Here is a 21359-nt window from a genome sequence, read left to right on the forward strand (position 1 = left end):
TAATATAGGACATGCTTTCTTTCTTTGTGATTTGTACTGAATTTTTCTTTCTTTCCTGGTCTTTCTTTATTTACACTTTTTTTTTCTTTTTTTTTTTGGTCTTACTCTCCAACTGCATCTGTTTAAAGTATTGTCTCCTGCCTTGTACCGACCACGTGTTACTTTGTTTTCAGTGTTTGACTACTTGTTGATCAGTGTTTCAGTTTGTTATCCCACCCCACTCTTCACTAACATTATTTTTCCTCATTTGAATACGAAAACAAACTGTCCTGTGATGATCAGTGTAACCTTTTCGCTGTGGTCCACCCTCACACCCCATTTCCGATCAGGGAAAGTTGGTCAGTTGGCAAATGTTTGCCAGGACCTGTTGTTAGCAGACATTTGACAGTAAAATATTGTAAGTCGTCCAGAGGCCTTCATTGAGGTCACAAAACATGCAAACGACTTGCGAACAGTTTTCGCCGAGATGATTATTTTGAAAGTCTAAACCGTTGAGAAACCCGATGGAGGGTTTAAGGAGGTCCACGTGGAGCAGACATACATTGTGGATGTGTGTGTGGGTGGCAGGGACTCGGTGAATATTTTGTAAAGGAGCCGAACCATGATGAAGTCCCCGTGGACAGACTGTGTTACACACAACAATTATCATGCTCGTGCAAACATTCGTATCCAGTTGCAGATGCATTGATTCTAGATGATTTAGAAACTCATTAAGAGACCCTTGCATCAGCAGGGAGGGACTGGAGGGGAAGAGAAACTTGGTGGTGAGAGCCTGGAGGTTTAACTGCTGGCAGTTATGGGGTGAGTTAAGGAAAAAATAGAGAGAAAGTGTCGGAGGAAGAGGGAGAGATTGGTAGAAACATATGGGGGTTGGCCGAGAGACATCTAGATTACACCCATGACTCAAGCCTTGCTGAAGACACCCGCCATGGGGAGGATGCTCGGCCGATAGGGGCTGCCTCTGCCTTGCATGATATGCAAATGGTGCTTCGTATATTTGCTAAGTAATACAAGCTTGTGCTGGGGTATCAGGCCGAGCGTCTTCGATTAATCATTCGTGTTTACTCGTCGGCAGCGAGCGGAGGGATCTTCTTCCTGTGTGTGAAGCGTCTCTATTCACAGCGCTTAGTCCTTGGCCTCCCCCACACACTCCTACCCACCCACCCCGGAGTTGTAGATAGAGGATTGAACACCAGACTACATGTGATGGTAAAAATGTCTAGATTAAAGCTAAATTGTTGTTTCTTGGAATTTTAAAAAATAATTTTCAAAAACCTAGTTAGTGTACTACGGCGCCATGATTGTTTATTTGACGAAGTTTGTATTCGCGGATAAGAAAGACAACTCTTACAGCAAGTCAGCAAGGCATGGGTGGATGGGAGTGTGTGACAGTTGCACAATCACGGGGCACGTAGCTTCTGGACAGTTTTTATTATTATTTACATCCATCTCCCTGGCCTTGCGCGTGTCTCTCCAAGTATTTGCCAGCAAACCGTGTGTTTGCTCCCCTTCCTCCCTTCTCCTGAGCGCACAACTTTTATAACTTTTTTTCTTGTTGTGATGCTGACGAGAGTTGTTCCCGTTAACCCCTCCTGTGCATCCTACAATCTCCTTGGTCGCCATTAATACCCGCTACCCGGCGCTCATCACGAGACTGATTCTCATTACCCGGCACTTTGATGGCGTGTCTGTACTTAGTGTCTCGTTAACATCTCGCTCAGTCGCGGAGTCTCGAGATGGCAGTGTGTCTGTGCGAGGTCAGCAGCCTTGTATGCTGGTAATTAGTCACTTGTCTGCTTTGTGATGATGGCATTAAGTTATGGAGGCAGCGAGACACCCTCAGACTGTCGACATTTTATTGAAGTCGAGAACTGAAGGAAGCAAATAATAAAGGAGACATCTTATGTTTGGCCATCTTCTTCCATTCTAAACATCTGTCTGGCTGGATGTCTGTCTGGCTGTCTCTCGGTTACTCTCTTTTCCCTCCCTCCTCTCTCCCTCGTCCACCCTGCACTTTGTCGTCGTGTTCAGAGGCTCAGACCATCCTTCAATGACGATGTTACCTTGGAATGAATGAATCAGTCGCTTGTCCAATGTCTTTTCTTTAAATCTCTTCTTTAATTTTGTTTTAGCGAAAGCGAGAATCCTTCTTTAATTAACATTCGTCCTCAAATCCCATTTTACTGTCGACAGTTTCTTGTGAGGGGATCGAGTCAGGGGGATCATCTGAGAGGCTTTTTGTTGCTGATGTCTATCGGGAGAAATTTCCTTTGAAGACTGGAGAAGGAAGAAATGTTTTGCGTGTCTTGATGAAGGTGGAGGGGCTCCCATACCCCGTGGCTTTCTATTTTCGGCAACGTTTACCATAAAGCAGCTGATAAGTGGTCAGAATCTCAAAGCGAGGCTGTGAGGAGGATGGAGTGTCTGAAAGTGCAAATGGCTAACTGGAGAAACGGCGCCAATGGAAGATGCTGCACTCGAATAACCCTCGGCATTACACGCCCTTCGGTGTTTAGTTCCTCCTTCTAAATTACCCGGGTTTGGGTTTTATTTTTTTGGAGTGAGAGTTTGTGAAAAACGTCTAATTTAGGGAAGTTTAAGCGAACTTTTAACTTTAGTTTTCCTTCATGGCTCGTTAAATATGTTTTCATTAAGAGACCGTGTGGTGATAAACTCTCTCTAACCTCGTCTTTCTCAGTCCTGTGGGAGGATTTCCCACAAAAGTTACTCACCCACCTAGTTATGGATCATATGTACCCTCTTTACCCTCTTTGTGTCGCCATTATCACCATTTTTGTTGGACGGGTTGTGGCGAGGGAGGGAAGGCGGAGGTTAGGCACGTGAATGCCGCTGTTACTGTATAAAATGTGTTGCAGATGTTGAGGTCTGGTCTTTCTAAATGTTAAATATGATTACGAGAATTTAGGGTTCATGGAGGTTATAAAAATCCACCCAGAATCGTAGATAAAATGTGGGTACGTTTATCAGCCAGCGTGTTGTTGCAGTCGTCAGCTCGGGCCTTTAGCTTTGTCCTTTCATGATGTTTAGTAAGGGAGACGACCCAGCTGGGGACGATGGGTCACGTGCTGCACGTGTTATCCTTGGGAACATCCTGGACTTCAGGGTTCAACCTCTTCCCCTCCTTCCTGTAGCCTTGTCAGGTTCAGTTGCTGTGATGCGATCCAGGCGAGCTTGTCCGCCAGCCTCCCACACGGTTGTCGATGTTGTTGTCGGTTCCGCGAATGAACTTTGCAGGTGGACACCATCGCCGTTCGTACAAACAATGGGGTGGTTAATTAAAACCACATGCGCCTGGACTGTGGGCGTGGAAAAGATGGACGGTGACATCTGCCATGACGAAATTCGAACGCAGTCTCTCCCACACGCAGACACAACCATTGGAACATGGACAGGGGACCGCATGGGGAGATGATGACTACAGACAAAGGAAGGCCGGGTGGTGGAGTTGTCGGGTGGAGGGTGTGCTATAGGATCTGTCCGTGTACTGGCTGCAACTGTAACATACCCAAGGTCCAACCAACCACTCCATTATAATTCTCGTCCCCGAGCTTTGCCGAGAGGAAGTTGAAATGCCAGTGGACCGGATGACGCGGTAATAGCGGCGCGTAATGACGGGTACTTACATTAGATTGGGGGTAGGTGGGTGTTACATGTTACTGCACTGCCGATTGGCTCCAGTCCAAACACCATTTCTCTTTCCTTTTTTTTTTTGTTCTGTTGTTTGAAACTGCTTATTTTTGTGGGAACGAAAGTGATTGTAGATATTTTTTCCTTTTCTTTCTTTCCTGACGTGTGTGCGAACGTGAAGCACGTGATTATTTTTTCGATGTTTGTAATCTGTATACAGTTGGTTCCTTCCTTCACCCTCGCACCAGCCACCTTTCTCATTCTTCAATCTCCTGCTTATGCTATGTTTTGTAGCTTTATCTTAATCGTCTGTCTCATTTTTCACCTCGCTGCTAACTCCGGTCCCAGAAAGGTTTTTCTTGTTTTTCTTTCACCGAGCGATAAAAAAATAAACTAAGCAGAATGTAAAAACTTTCTTTTAACAATTTTATTCGTTTTTTCTTTCTTTTTTTCACGAATTCAGTTAGTCATTTGTTGTAATTTGGCGACGTGTTTCTGTAGAATGTAAACACCGTTATCCTTGTCGACCGTTGCTCATCACAACCCCGATACAAAAACACGATTTGAAAATAATATGACAGGCACGCGCTAAACACGGAGGATAAGATAGGATGGATGAAAGCAGAACAACGCCGGCAGATGTCGCCGGAATCATTACATTAGCTGTCGGTGTGGTTGTCGGTGTGGTTGTCGGTGTGGTTGTCGTTGCATGACGTCAGACTGTGGACGGCTCCTCGCAGGCGGTTGGATGCTTTGCTGATAAAAGTGACGATTACGTCAACGTTGCGCGTGCAGCACGTGCAACACGATCCAAAAGTTTTTTTTTTTTCTGCTTCTCATCCTCCGTTCCTTGGACTCCATCCCTCCCTCTTCACAGTTCCCCCTTTCCTAGAAACACAACACTCGCAGTGTGAAGGAATCGGGACCTGGCTTGTTGAAGACAACAGATGTTGCAGCAATTTTTTTTTTTAATGTCGGAGCACATCGCAGCTGGCTTCAAGCTCGTCATCTTCTGCATCGGAATCTTTTTCAGTGAGCATGAGAGAAGAAAAAGAAAGTCCGAATGGTTTTTGTTTTCAGGTTGTTCCCCCAAGCTCCTCCCCCATCATAGTATAATCTGTTTGTCTGTGAGTTCGCCATTTTCTGGACCAGTTGCAATGTTCTGGACCACAGGGAGGGTGAGTTACGGACTCATCCCTCGTAGATATTTTGGCTGATGAGTGAGTACAACCTGGTTGGGGACACCTTACCTCGTGCTGTCGGTCTTCGTCGAGAAAGAAACGATGTAAAAGTGTGGAACACTCCCAGCAAAGAAGCTTGAGTGTAAGAAGTCCTGATTGAATGCGCGTCTGACTCGTTCTTTATTTACAGCCTGTTGTTGAAATAAAAACATGTCACACTCTCGGTTTTCTTTCTTCAGATAAATCACATCCCTCCAGCCACCCTACCCTAACCGCTCAAGACTTGCAATCGACTACGAGAATTATTATTTTTTATGGTCTAGGCTTCAACACAAGATATCAGGACTTGAAAGTAAACCGATTCGTTCTAGATAAGCAGCCTGCGGGGGGTAGGTACCCTGAAGGAGGTGTGTATGGTATAGAGACAGCCTGTGTATATATTTGGGGTCGTTTCATGCTCCAGAAACCTTTCATCTCGCAGAGAGGGCAAAGGATGAACGCGACCTCGGACCACCACCAATTTCTGGGTCTCGCTGTCATCGCATTATCTCGGATAATTTTTTATCATCAGTTACGATTTCTTCGAAAGTAAGGGTCAGCAAACATAGGGGTTCATGATTTGTTTGTTTGTTTTTTTTTTTGGTGACCCAGCCCCTCGTTTCCTGTAATGCCAGCAACGAGCGGAGTAATGTTACCAGGGGTAATGAGCGTTGTTACACGGAATTACCGTGGACATATTTAGGACAAACAAAGACCTGCAAGATCAAACATGTCTTCACACGTGCACACGTCCACGCGCTTTGCAGCAGTTAGCGAACGTTGACACGAGCGGCTTCACGCTTCCACGAACCATTGGCCACGTCAGACGTGGGCGTCAGATGAGCGAGGGCCACACCACGCGTCACGTGCCGTCGCCATCAGCTGACGCCCAGCTGGCAGCAGACTCCTGGCTCGCCGTGAGGGAATTTCTCCAGGACCTGCAGGAAGTTGACAGGCACTTCAAGGGTGATTATTCTGTCAAGAAGCAGCACCATCCGCTAGTCGTCCATCGCCGCTAACCAGAGCGAGGTCGCGTCCTCCCAGCCTCCTTCCCTCCTCCACCCAACTCCTCTAGGAACTCACCTAGTTATGCCCAGATGTCTTGTTCACGTCCTCGAATTACTGAGAAGGGAGAAAATACCTGAGCAGGGGGGACAGCACCGCATTCCTCCTCTCCTTTCTCCTATCCACGATTCTTGTTTTCCTTCGTCTGCACGCGACTGAAACTCATTCCATGGAGAGAGACCCTCCCCCATCTTCACTCCCATAGCCACACCCGTCTCTCCACCCCAGGCCTGCGAAAAAGCCGAAGCTGCGAGAAGAAAGGATGAGAAGGGTGGCAGTGTCGGGAGGCGTGTGAATGTTGGTGATGGTGGTGGTGGGGAGGGACATGGAGGAGGGTGTTTATCCAGGTTACGCCGCGTGATTTACGGGCGTCGCAGGCTGGTGACGACGGAGGCACGCGGAGCTCTGCTTGTTTTCTCCCCCATCTCCCACCACCAACTGCCAGATGGCCAGGGTCAGCCGTCTGGCTGGCTGGCAGGCCGCTTGTCTTGCAGCGCACTCTACCTCGCGACTTCCTCCTCCCGTCCTCCCCTGCACCCCGCCCTATCCTACTTTTTCTTATGGTTTGCCATCTTGACACAGGTCAGGTAGCTTCTCGTCTTCCTCTACCTTCATCGCCATCATCCACGTTCCCCCTCCCCACTTCCGGTCCTCGATTCCTTTGTGAGGAGCGTCGATGAGGGTGTGGTGATGTTCGTCCGTTACCATCATGACGACAGGAGGAGGAGGAGGATCACTGACCTGTAGATAAAGGTCTGAGGGAGGATCGTATAGCTAGAAGTGTTTCCCGACACTCATTTGTGTGTGTCATCCTCGGTCGGATGTGGTTAGAAGCAGATGACTGCTGGATGCCAGAGTTCTCTCATTCTTTCATGGAGAAAGGTTGGGAGCAGAGGTCATTTCTTATCTCGGAGTCTCTATTGTCATGGTTACATACCATCTTACCTGGCTACTTCCCAACACAAAGCCAAAGAGGAACACTGACATTCTGATATGTTTTCGCCATCCTAGAATCTTTGTGAGGAATATTTCGTCTTGTGTGTCTCCTGGAGAATGCACGCGCGTGTGGGGTTCCTTCACCGTTATAAACAAATTTATGAAATTTGTGTTTTAATAGGTTTCTCCTCTTCCCTCCTAACCCCAGGGTTGACCACCTCGTATAAAAATGGTCTTGAAATTCCCGACATTGTTGAAACCTGTAGTTTCTCGTCCTTTGCACAAATACGGTCACGTGTTTTCTCTGAATGCATGGTTAGCTTGCAGACGACAGGATTTTGTTATTATTATTATTTCAATTTTGTTTTTTGTTTTATTTCCTTCGATGACCCAATAATTTTTATGAGACGGTAGTGCATCGTCATCCTCCACTCCCTCTTCCAGCCATCGAGAAGACAGCAGAAATTCTGTAGGAAGTTCTATTTTTTTTTTAATAAAAAAATTATTCCTTTCCTTGCATCAGTATAGCACCCCATATTGTGGTGAGTGGTGTGTACAGTGGCGGTCAGTTGTAGCTTGTGGCCACAGTCCACCCTGTTTACCACAGTCCACCCTGTTTACCACAGTCCACCCTGTTTACCACAGTCCACCCTGTTTACCACAGTCCACCCTGTTTACCAGCGGACCAAGTAGGCGCAGACAGAATTGTTTTGCTCGTTAGAAACGTCTGTGTGGCTTTGTGGGGAAGTAGGTTAATGTCGGTGATATCCTCCTCACACTTTTGGTCTGCGGCCATTTTCCCCCCTGCGGGGGTTCAGGGTATCGATCTGAACTGCGTAAACAAAATTGTGGTATTCCAGCTTCCCTGTCGATCTCCATCTCATTCTCTGTGTGTGTGTGCTTGCGCGCGCGCATCTTTCGTTCATCAATGAGTCCCGTGATGTATGGATGGGTAGATGGAGAGAGGACAGGCGGACAGGTCGACAAACGAGAAGTGAGAAGGCAGGCAGGTCCTAGGTGACAGATGAGTGAGTTTGTGTTTGAGGATCACGTGACAGCAGGACCAGGAAGTTCTCCTAAACTGAGTTCTTCGGTTTAGCGAGGTGCAAACCGTTAGCATGTAGCTAGTAGTTAGCATGTAGCTAGCAGTTAGAAGTTAGCATGTAGCTAGCAGTTAGAAGTTAGCATGTAGTTAGTAGTTAGCATGTAGCTAGCAGTTAGTAGTTAGCAGAACTGTATGCACCATGTCACTGGAGTGTGGTGGAAGGTGAGGTGTGAAGATAATAATGGAAGCTTCTTCGCAAGATGTGGTAGAGGCTTGTGGGAAGACATCGTCAGGGATTTGCCGGTGCCATCATTGTGCAGTCGGATTTCGCATTTTTGTGTGTTTTGGGTGAGGTGTCTGTTTGTAGCCTAGTATCCACATTGTCCTTCATTGTCTTCTGCTACTGACTCTGCATAAAACAATGAACTCTAACCTCTCTCTCTTTGTGGATTTCTCACTGACCTCCTTTCTGTGTGCTCTCTCGCCCCCATTCTTCAGTCCTTCATCGCTCCTTCTTTCCATATATTGATTGGCACCCATTCGGAAAACTTTTATGAAAATGAGTGTAATATTATCCTCGACAATTTATATCTGTTCCCAGTCCCTTGCTAAAGACCTTCGGAGATCGAGCGCGATCAACTGAGTTTCAGATTTCTTATAGAGAACAAGCTGCCGAGGGCTGCTTATCAACTGTGTGCGAGAGAGAGAGAGAGATCTTTAGCCAGTTAATTACTGTTCGTGTATTTTTACCAAAAAATTGTTGTATCACGCCGCAGATACCCTGCCAAATGTCTCTATCGATCTTTGCTCGACTTCCCCAAATACTTTTTAACTCGCGGCAAAGTGAGAAAGTTCTCTTTAACCGAGGACGAGCGAATGAGTCTTTTCTCAGGAGCTGTTGAATGTAGAAACGTCGAACTTGCGGAAAAATAAACAAAAAACAAAAAGAAAAACCCGACAGGACTCGGTGTCCCTCATACAAGGTCCCACAGCTTGGCTCGGTCGTAGTTCCTTGGGGAGGGCGTTGGACGGATGCCAAACCCTTGCAGTCCTCTTCGAGTCGTTTTGCTGCCAGATCCTCCTTCCAGCCTTCGACTTTTTGCTGCTCCCTGTGGAAGGTGCAGCCGTCGCGTGCAGTCATCCATCTTGCCTGGCCCCACAGCGCAAGTCCGGAAGAAAGCAGGATGCTGTGCTGGCGACTTTATTGTGTCCTCCTCTTTCTGGAAAAAGGCGCATAGGTTTGTGAGCCTCCCCCTCTCTGTTCCTCCCTTGCTCAAGTGAACTGGCTCCTCGTGCACCAAATCCTCAATTAGCTGATTGCTGCCTTTTCGCATTTCGTAGAAAAGCTGGATCGGAGAGAGGAATTGGGCGGGAGGTTAAGAAGCGGAAAATTACTAGCTTTTGCGAAAGAGCGCGTCTGGCCAATTGTAATATCGATTGAGATCGATGGGATGGTGAGGGGAGGGAACACCTGCGATGCACAGTCGCCTTCTCTCCCTTTCTCATGTCTGAAAGTATACAGTCAAGTATCTGGAAGTATTCATGCGTACATGGAAACAGGGATGAGGTTGGTGAGGGGAATCCTCCTTAAAATTCCAAAACAAACAAACAAAAAGACACTGCAAACAAACTTTTTTTGGTCCCTTCCCTCTTCCTTTCTGCAGCTGCCATTAATAGCGCGTTCCACAGATGACGTCACAGTCTAGCCGCGCAAGGGCTTCTGGGAATGCAAAGCAGACAAATATATTCCCCGCATGTACTACACTAGCGTTTGCAGCGAGTGCGTTGCTGTGCAGTTTTTTGTTCCAAAAAACAAAACAAATCGTGAGCGTGTAAAAAATACAGTTTCAAATTGGAAAAATGCAAATGGAGGCGGTGGTTTAACGGAGAAAGACGTACCTGGAGCCTTCCTTGTCGGCGATCCCTCTGAATACCGGCTAACAGAACTGAAACGATGGCTCGAATGCCACGGACAGAGTAAGAATGTGACTTTACGAGAGGCAGTTGAAAAGTTCGTGCGTGTATTGCATTGGGTATAAAAGTTAATCCAGGGTAGACAACGGTAAATGGTATGAGCTGAAAAGGAGGGGGATCAGTAACAAAACGACACCTAAAGTGGATACCGCCATTACAGCGCCCGACAACGGCTGGACAACATTCCCGTCTGTGGACATCCCGGAGATGTTTAATTATGGTTCTGCTTACCACTATCTGATTGAATCCATTGCTCACTTTGGACACAAATATAATAGCATTTGCAAATCAGATGCAGTTTTTTTATTTTTTATTTTCACTTTTTTTACTATGAAGCAGAACAGTACTTGACTATACAGATTTATTTCTGTTCTGTCATATGCCCTGAATGAATTGATAGGTTGACCATCATTTTAACATCAAAAATTCTTTTCAGTCTGTTTTTGGTAAAAATACTCCCACATTTCTGTCTTTGACCAATACATGTGGTACTTATCATTTCATTTGCTTTTAAATACATAAGCTACTCTGAAAATTTACCAAACAGCATCAACAAAAACCATTTGGGAGGCAACACACTGAGACTTAAGGGGATAGTTCTACTGAGAAGCATGAACTTTTTCAGTCTTTCATTAAAGCGTTCTACATGAATTCTTCTTGGCTACCCTCCTTGTATCCATCTCCTCTTCTGCTGACAGGCTAGCTCGCTTACCTAGAAATGCAGGATTTTTATAGTAGCCTGTCTTGACAAAAGCACATCCTGCACTTTAAACCCTTTGTCCACAAGCAAAACATCTCCTGGTTCAATGTGTTGTAGAATGCCACATTTCTCAAATATATCAACATCACTAACACTTCCCTCATACAGATCTGAGACAAAACATGCAGCACCTTTAGGGGTGACTGCAATCAGTCCTTTCATTGTGGTGTGGTGCTTGTAAGAGGAATATGCATTGCCTTGCTGCCCATAATCCCTGGGTGTCTGACAAAAGAATTCTGTGCAGTCTACAGAGCATCTGACATCAGATCGCCCACATAAAACTGCCAGCGCTTTGCTTTCTCAGTCTTTAACTTGGCCTGTTCTCTTCCCACTGGGTCATTTTGTCACTGGTCTTACAGGCTTTGGAATGGAATAAAAACGTCCCCTCCGGTAACGCTCTGGATATCTGGAGTCCGATTTACATAAACCCCAACAGCAGTGTTTGGCAGTTGTCAGCATTGTTTCAGAGATTAATATAAAAATGTCGCTTTTTGTCAGTCGCCGTAGCGTAGAATACACAGAACAACGTGCAGTGTTTGTTTGCAGAGCAATCCCATGATGCTCTGCTGCGTGACGTCACAATCTATTTTTAGTAACCCAGGAAAGCGCTATTAATCCCACCGCGAAAGTAAGTGGAGACTTGGTTGTGTTGGTCATTCAGACTCTTTTCCCTGTCCTGACATTTTGCAAGTCGCATTCATACGAAGCCATGTGCACACCTGACACCGAATGAATCCGTGTATCTCCCATCAGACCTCTCCTTCTGGCTGATGTGATCCCATAAGCCATTCTGTCTCTGTCTTTATCTCTTTCTGTATTCTCTCTCTCTCTGTCTCTCTATGTCGATAGTAAGTCATGCGGATTGTTAAGCCACGGGTATTGTACAAAGGTCGGCCACTTGCATAGTTCATTTTTGTTTCTAATGTGAGTTTTATTGTGTAGTATGTGTTGCTGAATGTTTTCTCTCGATTTTTTTTGCATTCTTCTCTATATCTCCCCTCCTACTCTCTAACTCAGAGGTTAATGTCACTCCAGGGAATGGAGCTTGCAGCTAGGACAACTGACGAGTGTTCACCCTTCATGCAGACTCTGATCGCATCCTCCTCGAGAAGCTGTCTCTCCCCTCAGTGCGTGGGAGGCTCTGAAGCTTCGATGGTTGTGGAACAGAAAGTTTCTAGTTCGAACCCTACTTGTGGTTGAAAATGTTCCCCTCACCCTTTGTCCACGTTTGCAGTTTCTTTAGCAATGGCTTCATGATTACCCGGGGTGTAAGATTAGCGGAAGGTTATGTCGGTGCTCCGCCTTCCAGATCCCATGTCCAAGACACGGTAAACAGTTCACTGTCTCTATGTAGGACTATTTTTTTCTCCATCTCTCACTCTCCCTCACCACCTACGCTCCCTGCGTCTGTTTATCCCCACCTCCTTCACCCTCCACCCGGGGAAAAAGTCTTGCTCGCATGCTACCTCCTTCTCTCAACAAGGACAAAGAGCATGCGCCTCCCTGCTGGCGCTGGGAGAAACATCGGTTGTGCGCCTACAACGACGATCCGCTGCTGACGCCGGTGGCGGAGTTGTTGCTGACGCCGCTGGCTGATTGATCAGCGAGGGCAGAGCGGGCTTTGTGCTGCCGCTGTTTGTTTGTTGACGGGGTGGAGGTGGAGTGGTTTGGGGGGTAGAACGCCTGGTCAGGCGCCAGTTGTGGGTACCAGCTGACGTCAAGGGAGGGCAGATGGGTGGGCGGAGGACTGGGGTGGGAGGGAAGTTTGGGGGGTAAGGGGGTACTGAATATTATTGGATATCATACGGGTATATCAGGCACTCTGCCGGACCACGGTTGGTGTGCCATGCTCGGAGGGGTGGGGAGTGGATGGATGGCGAATGCATTGGCGCCTCTCCCCCCACGGCCCCGGGGTTACCCGAGTGAACTGAGAAGAAAAAAAGTGCTGATGATGTATTTTCCTTCTTTTGTTTATTTTGTTTGCTATCTGAATGTTTGAAATATGTTTGCACAACCGGTGTCCTGGTATGCCGATGGAGGAGGAATTTTATGCTGAATCTCGAGCTCTAGAAATTGTACAGAATAGCTTGAGGGCTGCTGGAGTTTTATTTATTTGTCTTGTCTAATGCCTGTTATTGAAATTTTTTCATTCTCTTCTTTTTTTTTTTTTTTCTCTTTTTTTCCACCCTCTCTGGGTGCCTCAGAGGTTGATGTCGCCTTAGGGAATAGTCGCAGCAGCTAGGGCATTTGCCGAAATTTTGTTTTTTGCTGCAGATGCCGACCGCATCCTCCTTCCAGTGGCTGCTGCCGTTTCTCTAAGGTTCGAAACCACACACATCATGCCAGGTGGCTGGTATACTTCTTCACCATCGTTGTCGTCATTACTAACATCATCAAATCACATTTTGTCCTCATCGTCGTCCTGTTTCAGAGTTTTCTTCTGTTCATGAGTATTTCTTCTTGTCGCCGTTCATCATCGTCCTTTTCTTCTCAGACATCCAGACATTCTTGTTCTTTCCCTTCCCTCTCCAAGTCTGGCTCTTTTTTTCCCTCCCGTCTTCGGCTGCTGCTCGTTTAAAAACTTGAATACAAGGAAAAAGCGAAAAAAAATTTTCCTTTTCGTCATAAAATTTCTGTAAATCGTCTTCCATGCTCCCCTCCCCGACTGCCTCAAACGATAAAATTGTTTTCCTTTGAGATAAAGATAGATAAGGACGAATATCTCGTTAACACCGAAGAGCTTGAGAACGATACCAGGTAGTTTCCGTCCCCGCTTCCCTTTCCTAGTCTTTGTTAATCACTGTAGCATGTCTCTGGCCGGTCAGGCCAACCATCGTAACGTCTCTAAGAGTGGAGACAATCCCCGGACACACTTGTAACTTCGTGGGACGTTGCGTTCCCAGCACGCGATCACCAATGGCAACAAGACGAGAGCTGGGAGACTGGCCACTAGATGCTGCTGCTGTCTTCCTCTTCTCAGGCTGCCACGCACTCGGAGAAGGAAAGCTATTTTTAGTTGACAGGACTAGCTCGCACGGCCCACCGGCAGAGAATCTCCCCCTACTTCTCCTCCCCACATCCTAACCGCCCTCGCTTCCAGGTTTGTTCTCGTACACGTAGGTGGTTCGTCTGATTTCAAAAGTCGTAGGAGGCCCGCGAAGGGTCCTTTAACTAGCTGATATAAGGATCCTTTAAAAGAACTGATAGAAGTTAGCCCGGGATATGATGCTAGCTGTGGTCCACCCAGAGCATTCTGTTTCATGTCACGTGGGCTATTGCTCGTTTTCCTGTGCAGGGTGTCCAGGGGCCGCAGTGATAAAGCCCGGACGTGTATGGGTGGACTGCTGTCTGTCAGCCAAGACCAACACTTAGCCTCTTAGTTCTCCGCTGTTAGTCTAGGCGAACATGCACTATGAATGTGACTAAACCGGAAGCTCGGTACACACCAGCCTCGTTTTAGTAGTTAAGTGACAAAGAAGACGGTCAGTCACGTGGTGTGTGTAGTGGCTGCCCCCTGGGTCTGATGTCTGGGGTCAGCAGCAGCAAAAGGTCGCTTTTGCGAGGTTACAAGGAAGCTGGTGCACCGAAGGTTCTGGAATCACCGGGTGGACCCGTTGAAGCCGGGTAGACGCAATATTCCTTCAACGGTCTCGTGAGATTGAAGGCGCTTGCAGTCGCACGTTCTGGAAGTAACATTAGCGCTTGGTCTCCACCCACGTTCTGGGTTGGCAAATCATTTCATCCTTAGAAGAAAAAAGAACCAGAGGATTACTTGTTTTTTTTTTTTAATTATTTTTACCCGTTTGTGTAACCAATGAATTTTTTAACCAGTAAATTTTGTCTGTTAAGCAGTTATCTCTCTTTTATCCACTTTTGGTGATTTTTAGCAACAAGTTTGGGAGGGGGAGAAGAAGAGGGAAGAACTGTGCCCCCACGTGCAATCAGGGGAAAGAATTCAACAGGGTGGGGCCGACAGAGAGAGGTGGGGTGGGTGTGGGTGTGGGGTGGAGAGACGGAAGAGCCGCAGCCTGAGATGCGTTGTGTTCATAATGGAAAGGCGTTGTTGTGAGATGTTGATGGTGATGGCGGCGTGTGCAAAAATGATGAACATGGGCGTGCGATCACACCCTTTCACGATAGAGATTATTGTTTTTATTTATTTTATCGTGCAAATCTCGCAAATGGCCGTCAACCCTTTTTCAGATAGCTATTAAAAGGTAGAGTATCAGAGTTTTGTTTTTGTTTTTTAAAATAGAAAATACTGATTTTTAATATTCGCGTTTTAGTTTTGTTTTATTTTATAGAAAATACTGATTTTTAATATTAGCGCTTTAGTTTTGTTTTGTTTTATACGGGTGGTCTTCATTTAGTTTTTCCTTTCTTCAGTTCTCGGTTCATTCACGAGCTGTTTTCCACACTTCAGTTGCCGGCTGAAGAGGGCGGGAGGAATAGGTAGTAAAAAGTAATCAGAGCTTATCTACCTTGTACCTGTTCCTCTACTGTCGAAAGCTGCACGATGATGATTCATCAAAGAAGTTTGGTGAAAATAAAAAGAAAACCAGGAGGAAAGAAACCTTTGAAGACATTGCCGTGATGTCCGACTGAGGACACGTTTAGCACCCCCTCAAGACACCCGGGGTATATCTTTTGAGCATCAGTCAAGAATGCGTTATTAATAAAAAAGAAAAAAAAACTGATGATGGAAGGGTGGGGAAGCAAGCCATGAAAGGTGAATAAGCAAGCTGCATTTAAATCCACAGGGAGAGCCCGGAGACAAGCAGGTACCCAGATTACTAACCGTTAGGTTTGAGAGGAAGTGGTGGATGTTAGTGTTGGAGATTACCGGGCTGAGGTGAGACTTCTGGCAGAGGTGACGCCGGCAGAGTTTCAGGAGGGCCGATAAAACACCAGGAATAGAAATATCCATCACAAAAATGCATTTAGAAGTTGTAAATTTGCCACCCCACGTGACCTGTAGCTTTGCTTTAAACGCTTCCCGCTCCCGAGCCGCATCTTGTCGGTGTTGCCGGGATGCGATTACCAGGCTACGAGTTTCTCTTCAGATACCTTTCACATCAATTAGCAGCATCATAACCTTTTTTATGCCCTCCCAACTTTTTTTTTTACTGCGTTGTAAATTTAGACATTTTGGTTTGTAATCTCTGAACTTGAGTTTTAGTCTTATTGCGGGGGATCGGGTAGCCGGAGGATCGCTGGCTTTTCTCTTATCATCGGTTCTTTATACCCAGACCGCAGGTCGAGTTGTGACTGGTCCTGCTGCAGCAAGCACCCGGTTAGAGATGATTTACAGAATTTTATGGAAGTTTACGGAAAGCTGGAAATTTTTTGTGATACGGGAAGCAGGTCACCTGTGGAGCGGCTCTTTAGAAGATTGAGTGTTCTTACTTACAGAAACTCTTCAGTTCAAGACTTAGAGTGTATTTGTGTGTTTGTGTTTGTGTGTGTGTTTGTGTGTGTGTTTGTGTGTTTGTGTGTGTTTGTGTGTGTGTGTTCAAAAAAGAAATGAAAGTTTCATTTATTGATGCAGATGTCGTGTCCACCACAAATCTTCTGACAACCCACAGAGCTTCGTAGAATTTTTTTCTTTCTTGCAGGTCCGCAGCTGACCACAATCTGGCTTGCATGTCATGTGTGTGTGCGCGTGCGTGTGTGTTTCTAATGCTGATCCATAATCTCGTGTTTTCTCGCCCTTTCTCACAACATCTCGTGTGTGTGTGTGTTGCAGGCCCATGTCGTGTCGGCGTTCGAACAGTCGCTGGCCAACATGACCGCCAGGCTGCAGGCGCTGACGACGAGCGCAGAACAAAAGGTGCAGGTGCCGCACCTGCTTCACAAGTCCTCCATCAAGGTGAGCCACCTTTGTACTAACCAACCTACCTGCTTCACCTGCTCGCACACCTTACACAAAACTGTTTTTGTCTTCACGTCCCACGTTGACGTCCACAGGCACTCAGAACGAGGCAGGGAGGGGCACGTAGCACGTAGCACGTAGCTACATTGATACACCCAGTACACTGGCATTGGTCGTATCTTCGTGGGTTCAGGAAAAAGATGGAGGGAAGGAACTGCAAGGGTAGACAGTGAATTTCCGTCTGGTCAGCAACAGACAGCATCCATGGCGCAGATCCTCGGTGTTATCGTTATCGTTATCGTCAGCCTTGGCCACAGCCAGTAAAACTTGTCGACTCGCACATTCCTTCCTCTCCTCCTCTTCTTCCCGCCCTGGGCGCCTCTACCACTTGTCTGCCCCAGTGTGTATTCTCCATTATCAACATCGATGTATGGCGGCGGTGGGCTTTTCCCCCCTTTAACCCGCTACCCGAACCACATCGGTTTCCTTTTGAGTGCATCCTTCACTCTCTCCCTCAATCGCCCAGCATGTTGCGATAGTCTTAATGAGGATGAAACGGGCCGCGCACTTGCCTGGCGCCACCTGGGCGGGGGGACGAAAGGTGTGCTTCTTGCAGACACGGGTCATCGGGTATCTCCTACCCTGCATCTCCTTGCCTTTCTTCTCCCTCCTCCCGTCCACAAAAAATGATGATCCTCTACACGGCGGTCGGTTATGGATCGACTGCGGTGCAGGATGGGAGAACATCGTCCCTCAGCGTCTGATGCCTTTTTTTTCTCTCTCTTCATCAGGTTTGTTGGGCGTTGAGCTTGCGTCAGAGGATTCGATCACAGGTTAGCGAGTGATCCTAGCTTTCCAGAACAAAGATCGCTAGCAAGGTGTCTTCCATTTTTCCCATTCTGGTATCGATGACAACGATTTAAGTTTATGAACTGTTTTCTGTCCCCTTCCTGTATGTTCCCATGGACTTTCTACTTCAAACATTTTTTTTTCTCCTTGGTGAAAGATGGTGGTGGAGGCCATAGTTCGGTTTCGTAACCTTAATGCACCGTGCGGAATTTTCCTCCTTTTCTCCTCTTTTCTCTCACCCTTTTCCTGTTCTTTTCATCTTTGTATGTTTGTATTGGTATTTTTTATCACTTATCCTTTCTTCCCTTGCCGTCTCCGTCTGTCTGTCTGCAGTAGGAGCTAAGATTCGATTCGTCCGATATGTTGTAACAGTTTGTCGGTGATTCTCCCGATTGTGTCGTTGGTTCTCGAGATACCATCGACGGTGGCGAAGGAGAAAATTCTCCTGTCCTCCACAGCTTGTTACATAATTTTCTGTCGATGGTGCAGACCTGGGTTTTCCTGCGCAGACTTTGCCTGTCATCTTGGCGAACAAGATGAGATGTTTATCTCGGCATGCCTTCAGTGATTGCATCCTGTTGTTTTCGTCCAGTCTGTCAAAGGCATCAGACATCTGCACGGGGTAGAATTTAGTACATCTTCTATTTTTCTGATAGAAAGGATCCGAGGAGAGGCTTTGTTGCCCAGGAGAGAGGAGGTAGAACGGAAGGGGGATTAAACATATTTTGACTAGAAGCTGGAGAGGCTGTGGAGAGTGTTTATCAGGTTGTGTTTTGCAGCTGCCCCGCTGTTTGCCACCAGCGAATAGGTTTTTACACCCTGCTCTTGTGTTTGGCTGTGGTTTGAACCGTCGGATGGAAACTGCAGGCCTCCAGATGGCGAGGTAGATGTTGATAACAGCCTCGGCGAGAAAGGCGCTGAGAGCTTGTCCAAGAAATGATTGTTCAGCCCACGTGACTTCACACTAGAGCACGTGACTAGCTACTTGAGCTTTGGGTGGACTTGGTTTAGGTGTAATGTAGAGAACAGGTCCGTGCATTCGTACCTGCCATAGTACTGTCCATGAGGACACACCTGTGGATCTTGTTGGCGGCCGCCAGGTCTCCTTGTTCTCTACCTTGGTCCTGAAGATATAGTGTCGCAAGTCTGTGTATAGGACTCGGTGAAAGGAATGAAAAGCAAAACCATCTCCTCATTTCCATCTACATGTATTTGTTGAAAAATAAAGTTTTTTTCTTCACATTTTTTCGGATACGTAGCTATAAAGCAACAATTTATTCGAGATTAAAATATACTTGTTTTCCAAATGATTTCCTCTACACTTGGGGCACAACCATAATGCCAAATAGCTCTCTGCTCTCCACTTTCTTCTTTAAAGGAAGATGTTGATGAAGACCATGATGACCTCGAGTTAGTGTCTTCACATGGAGTCTGAGACTGTAAAGAAGCTCCACAGGTGGTTGGTTGGTTCCTAGTAAGAAGTCGTAGGTAGGTCGTATCGGTACCCTTCCATTAGTTTTGGAGGACAGCACCCTAGTATGGCTTCAGCCTCAGAAAGTAGCATCAAGAACATGCTGGCTACCTCGCAGTTTTATCCTGGGAATAAAACCATTGTCCTCGAGGCTTCCATGTCCTAGCCGCGGTAACAATGATGGACGGACGGACCCCGGCGGTCGAGGAATGGCTTGCACGAGTCTGCCACCCGTGCATCGTGTTTCAGATTGCTGGCAGATGCTTGCAGGTGCTTTTGCCCCGTAGGCGCCAGTCTGGGCCCCAGCGTGGTACAGGGTGCAACCTTTCAAAAGGAGGCGCCGGAAGAAGCGCGCGCCGAGACCCGTCTTCAGGTGCAAAGCAGGAGCGACCGCAGGTAGGCAGGTAAAAGCTAGGGGAGACAAGCCGAGTCTTGACAAGGCGTCAGGAATGCCCTTATTCCAGGGGTCGACAACACGGGTACACCGACAGACAACATGTATGTGTTCGCTTACCATGTTGCCTCCAGCACGCGCTCACCAAGCCCCTCGTTCAAGGTTTCCGTTGACGCCTCGTCTTGGAGGACGTTGATATTTTTAGACGGAGGAGCAACAGGGGGAAGCGACTCGGTGAGGTTTGGGAGTGAGAGAAACAGGAGTGGTGAAGTGGTTGGAGGAGAAGAGCAGCTCATGGCGTCGCATCAGCGGGGAGAAGGGTTCCGATGGGGGATGGAAGGTTCTTACAGTGTCAGGTGTGTTTTCTCACCTCTTGTCAAGGCCGGAGCCCATGTCAAGCTTTCTCTAATACAATCCATCACAACCGTCACTTTCCTCAAGGCTTTTTTCTTCTTCTCTTCTTCTTGATCTCTGAAGTCTCTCCTCTCCTGCTTCCCATGTCGAGCGGCGCCAGACCCTCCCAAAAGCAAAACAAGCTTCGTGGAGATTACCCAGAAATCTCGGTACCCTACCCCATCCCTTACAACCGCCAGTATATCAGTTTTTTTGTGTATGGGTGTTTGGGGGGAGCTACCCGAGCGATAAGACCTCGAGTGGATTAGATCAACCGCAGTATGAAATGGCGAGCATTTCTGGTTAGGAGAGAGAGAGAAAAAAAAAAGAAACACTCGCGAGGTTTTCCCGGTTTCGTGCTTTTTTCCCTGTTGTCGGCGCCTCGTTATTTGCTTGCCATCATTGATCATTGACATCGCGGTGAAAAAACCTCCAACATCATTAGATGATAGATGGAGATCAGAGTTTCATCGCTGTTAAACTGATGGGGCAACCTTTATTTTTTATAATTGTGAAAGTGTGTCTGGTATATCCGTTAGAACAAGGAATGTGAGGAATGAAGGTGCGTGAACCGAGAACACGATCTGTGAATGACATTAGTTGTCGAGGAATCGTTATCGCTTTCATCGTCGTCATCATCGGTATCGTTTTAGTGTTCCTCGGGGTTTGTATTGTGTTTGCATGGTGATCGCAGGAGGTAAGATTGCTGGATTTCTCCTCAAGTCTTCACAGGTAGTGACGTGTTTCACGGATCACCACTTGCAGTGTGAGGTACCCTTAAGATCACGTGATGCTCATCTTTAGAGCTCGTCACCTGCAGCCTGCAGGGTGATGTACCCGAGAGACTGCAATATGATGTTCCAGAGAGATGCTCACAACCAGGACATACCTGTTGCCCTTTATTGCTCAGCACCCGAAACAGCAGCTGTGGGTACAGTGACGTACTAAATGACTAAGAGGCATGTCACTCTTGGCTTTGGCCGGGTGCCAGGTCTGTATGCGTCCCGGAAGGAAGCGAATGGGGTGGATGGTGTCGGGTGGGAGAGAGGAGGCGAGGCGTATCGCTCCAGTCCTGCAACTATCTTTTCTTGTCATTCTCCCCCATTTCGTCCACCCCGATTTCGCTCTGACTTTAGGGCTCGTGATCTGCAAGCGGGGTCAACACCGAGGGTAGTTGTGAGAGGTGGGGTGGATGTTACGGGGGTTGGGGAGGTTTGCTGGAGGTGATAGTGGATGTATCATTGCGCGGTGATGCTACGACATTTTCAGGAAGGAAGAACAGGTGGAAGGGTTGCGATGGGGTAGTGGGGTTGATGTCGTCTCGGCCTGGGTGCGGGGGACGGTGAGGAGGTGCGGAGGTAACTTGCTCCCAGGAGGAGGGAAAGGGAGAGGGGCGCACGCACACCTGCCCGCCGTTGACTTTGATCGCTGCTCGTATAATCTGATGCTGTATGGCAAGGTGTGGAAGGCCTCGTGGCAGTTGTACCCCATCCACCCTACCATCCCCGTCTTGTAGCTGTCACTAGCAGACACACGCACTGATCTGCAACTTTGCTCATGTCCTTGTTTTCAGCCTCCATCACCTCCTCACCACCTGCTCTCAACACTCTCCCATCACTTGCTCTTCAGCAAACGAAGAGGTGGGCATGATGCTGTTAACTTTTTTACACTTCCCTCCTCCCCTGTGTAACTCCATCTCTTGTTGTTATTTTTCCCCTTGACTACGAAACCC

The 21359-nt window shown here is 47.2% G+C and overlaps 1 protein-coding gene across 1 annotated transcript in view; it reads left to right on the forward strand.

The window, feature by feature from the left end:
- The window catches only part of LOC112566993 (neuron navigator 2-like), a 94127-nt gene that overhangs the window by 45400 nt on the left and 27368 nt on the right, over positions 1 to 21359 (forward strand). The window contains exon 8 of the mRNA XM_025243425.1: positions 16395 to 16517. Coding sequence (XP_025099210.1) covers positions 16395 to 16517 — 123 coding nt within the window. The remainder of the gene's footprint in view (positions 1 to 16394; positions 16518 to 21359) is intronic.

Source organism: Pomacea canaliculata, linkage group LG6 (genome assembly GCF_003073045.1).
Source record: "Pomacea canaliculata isolate SZHN2017 linkage group LG6, ASM307304v1, whole genome shotgun sequence".
In the NCBI taxonomy this organism is placed as follows: domain Eukaryota; kingdom Metazoa; phylum Mollusca; class Gastropoda; order Architaenioglossa; family Ampullariidae; genus Pomacea; species Pomacea canaliculata.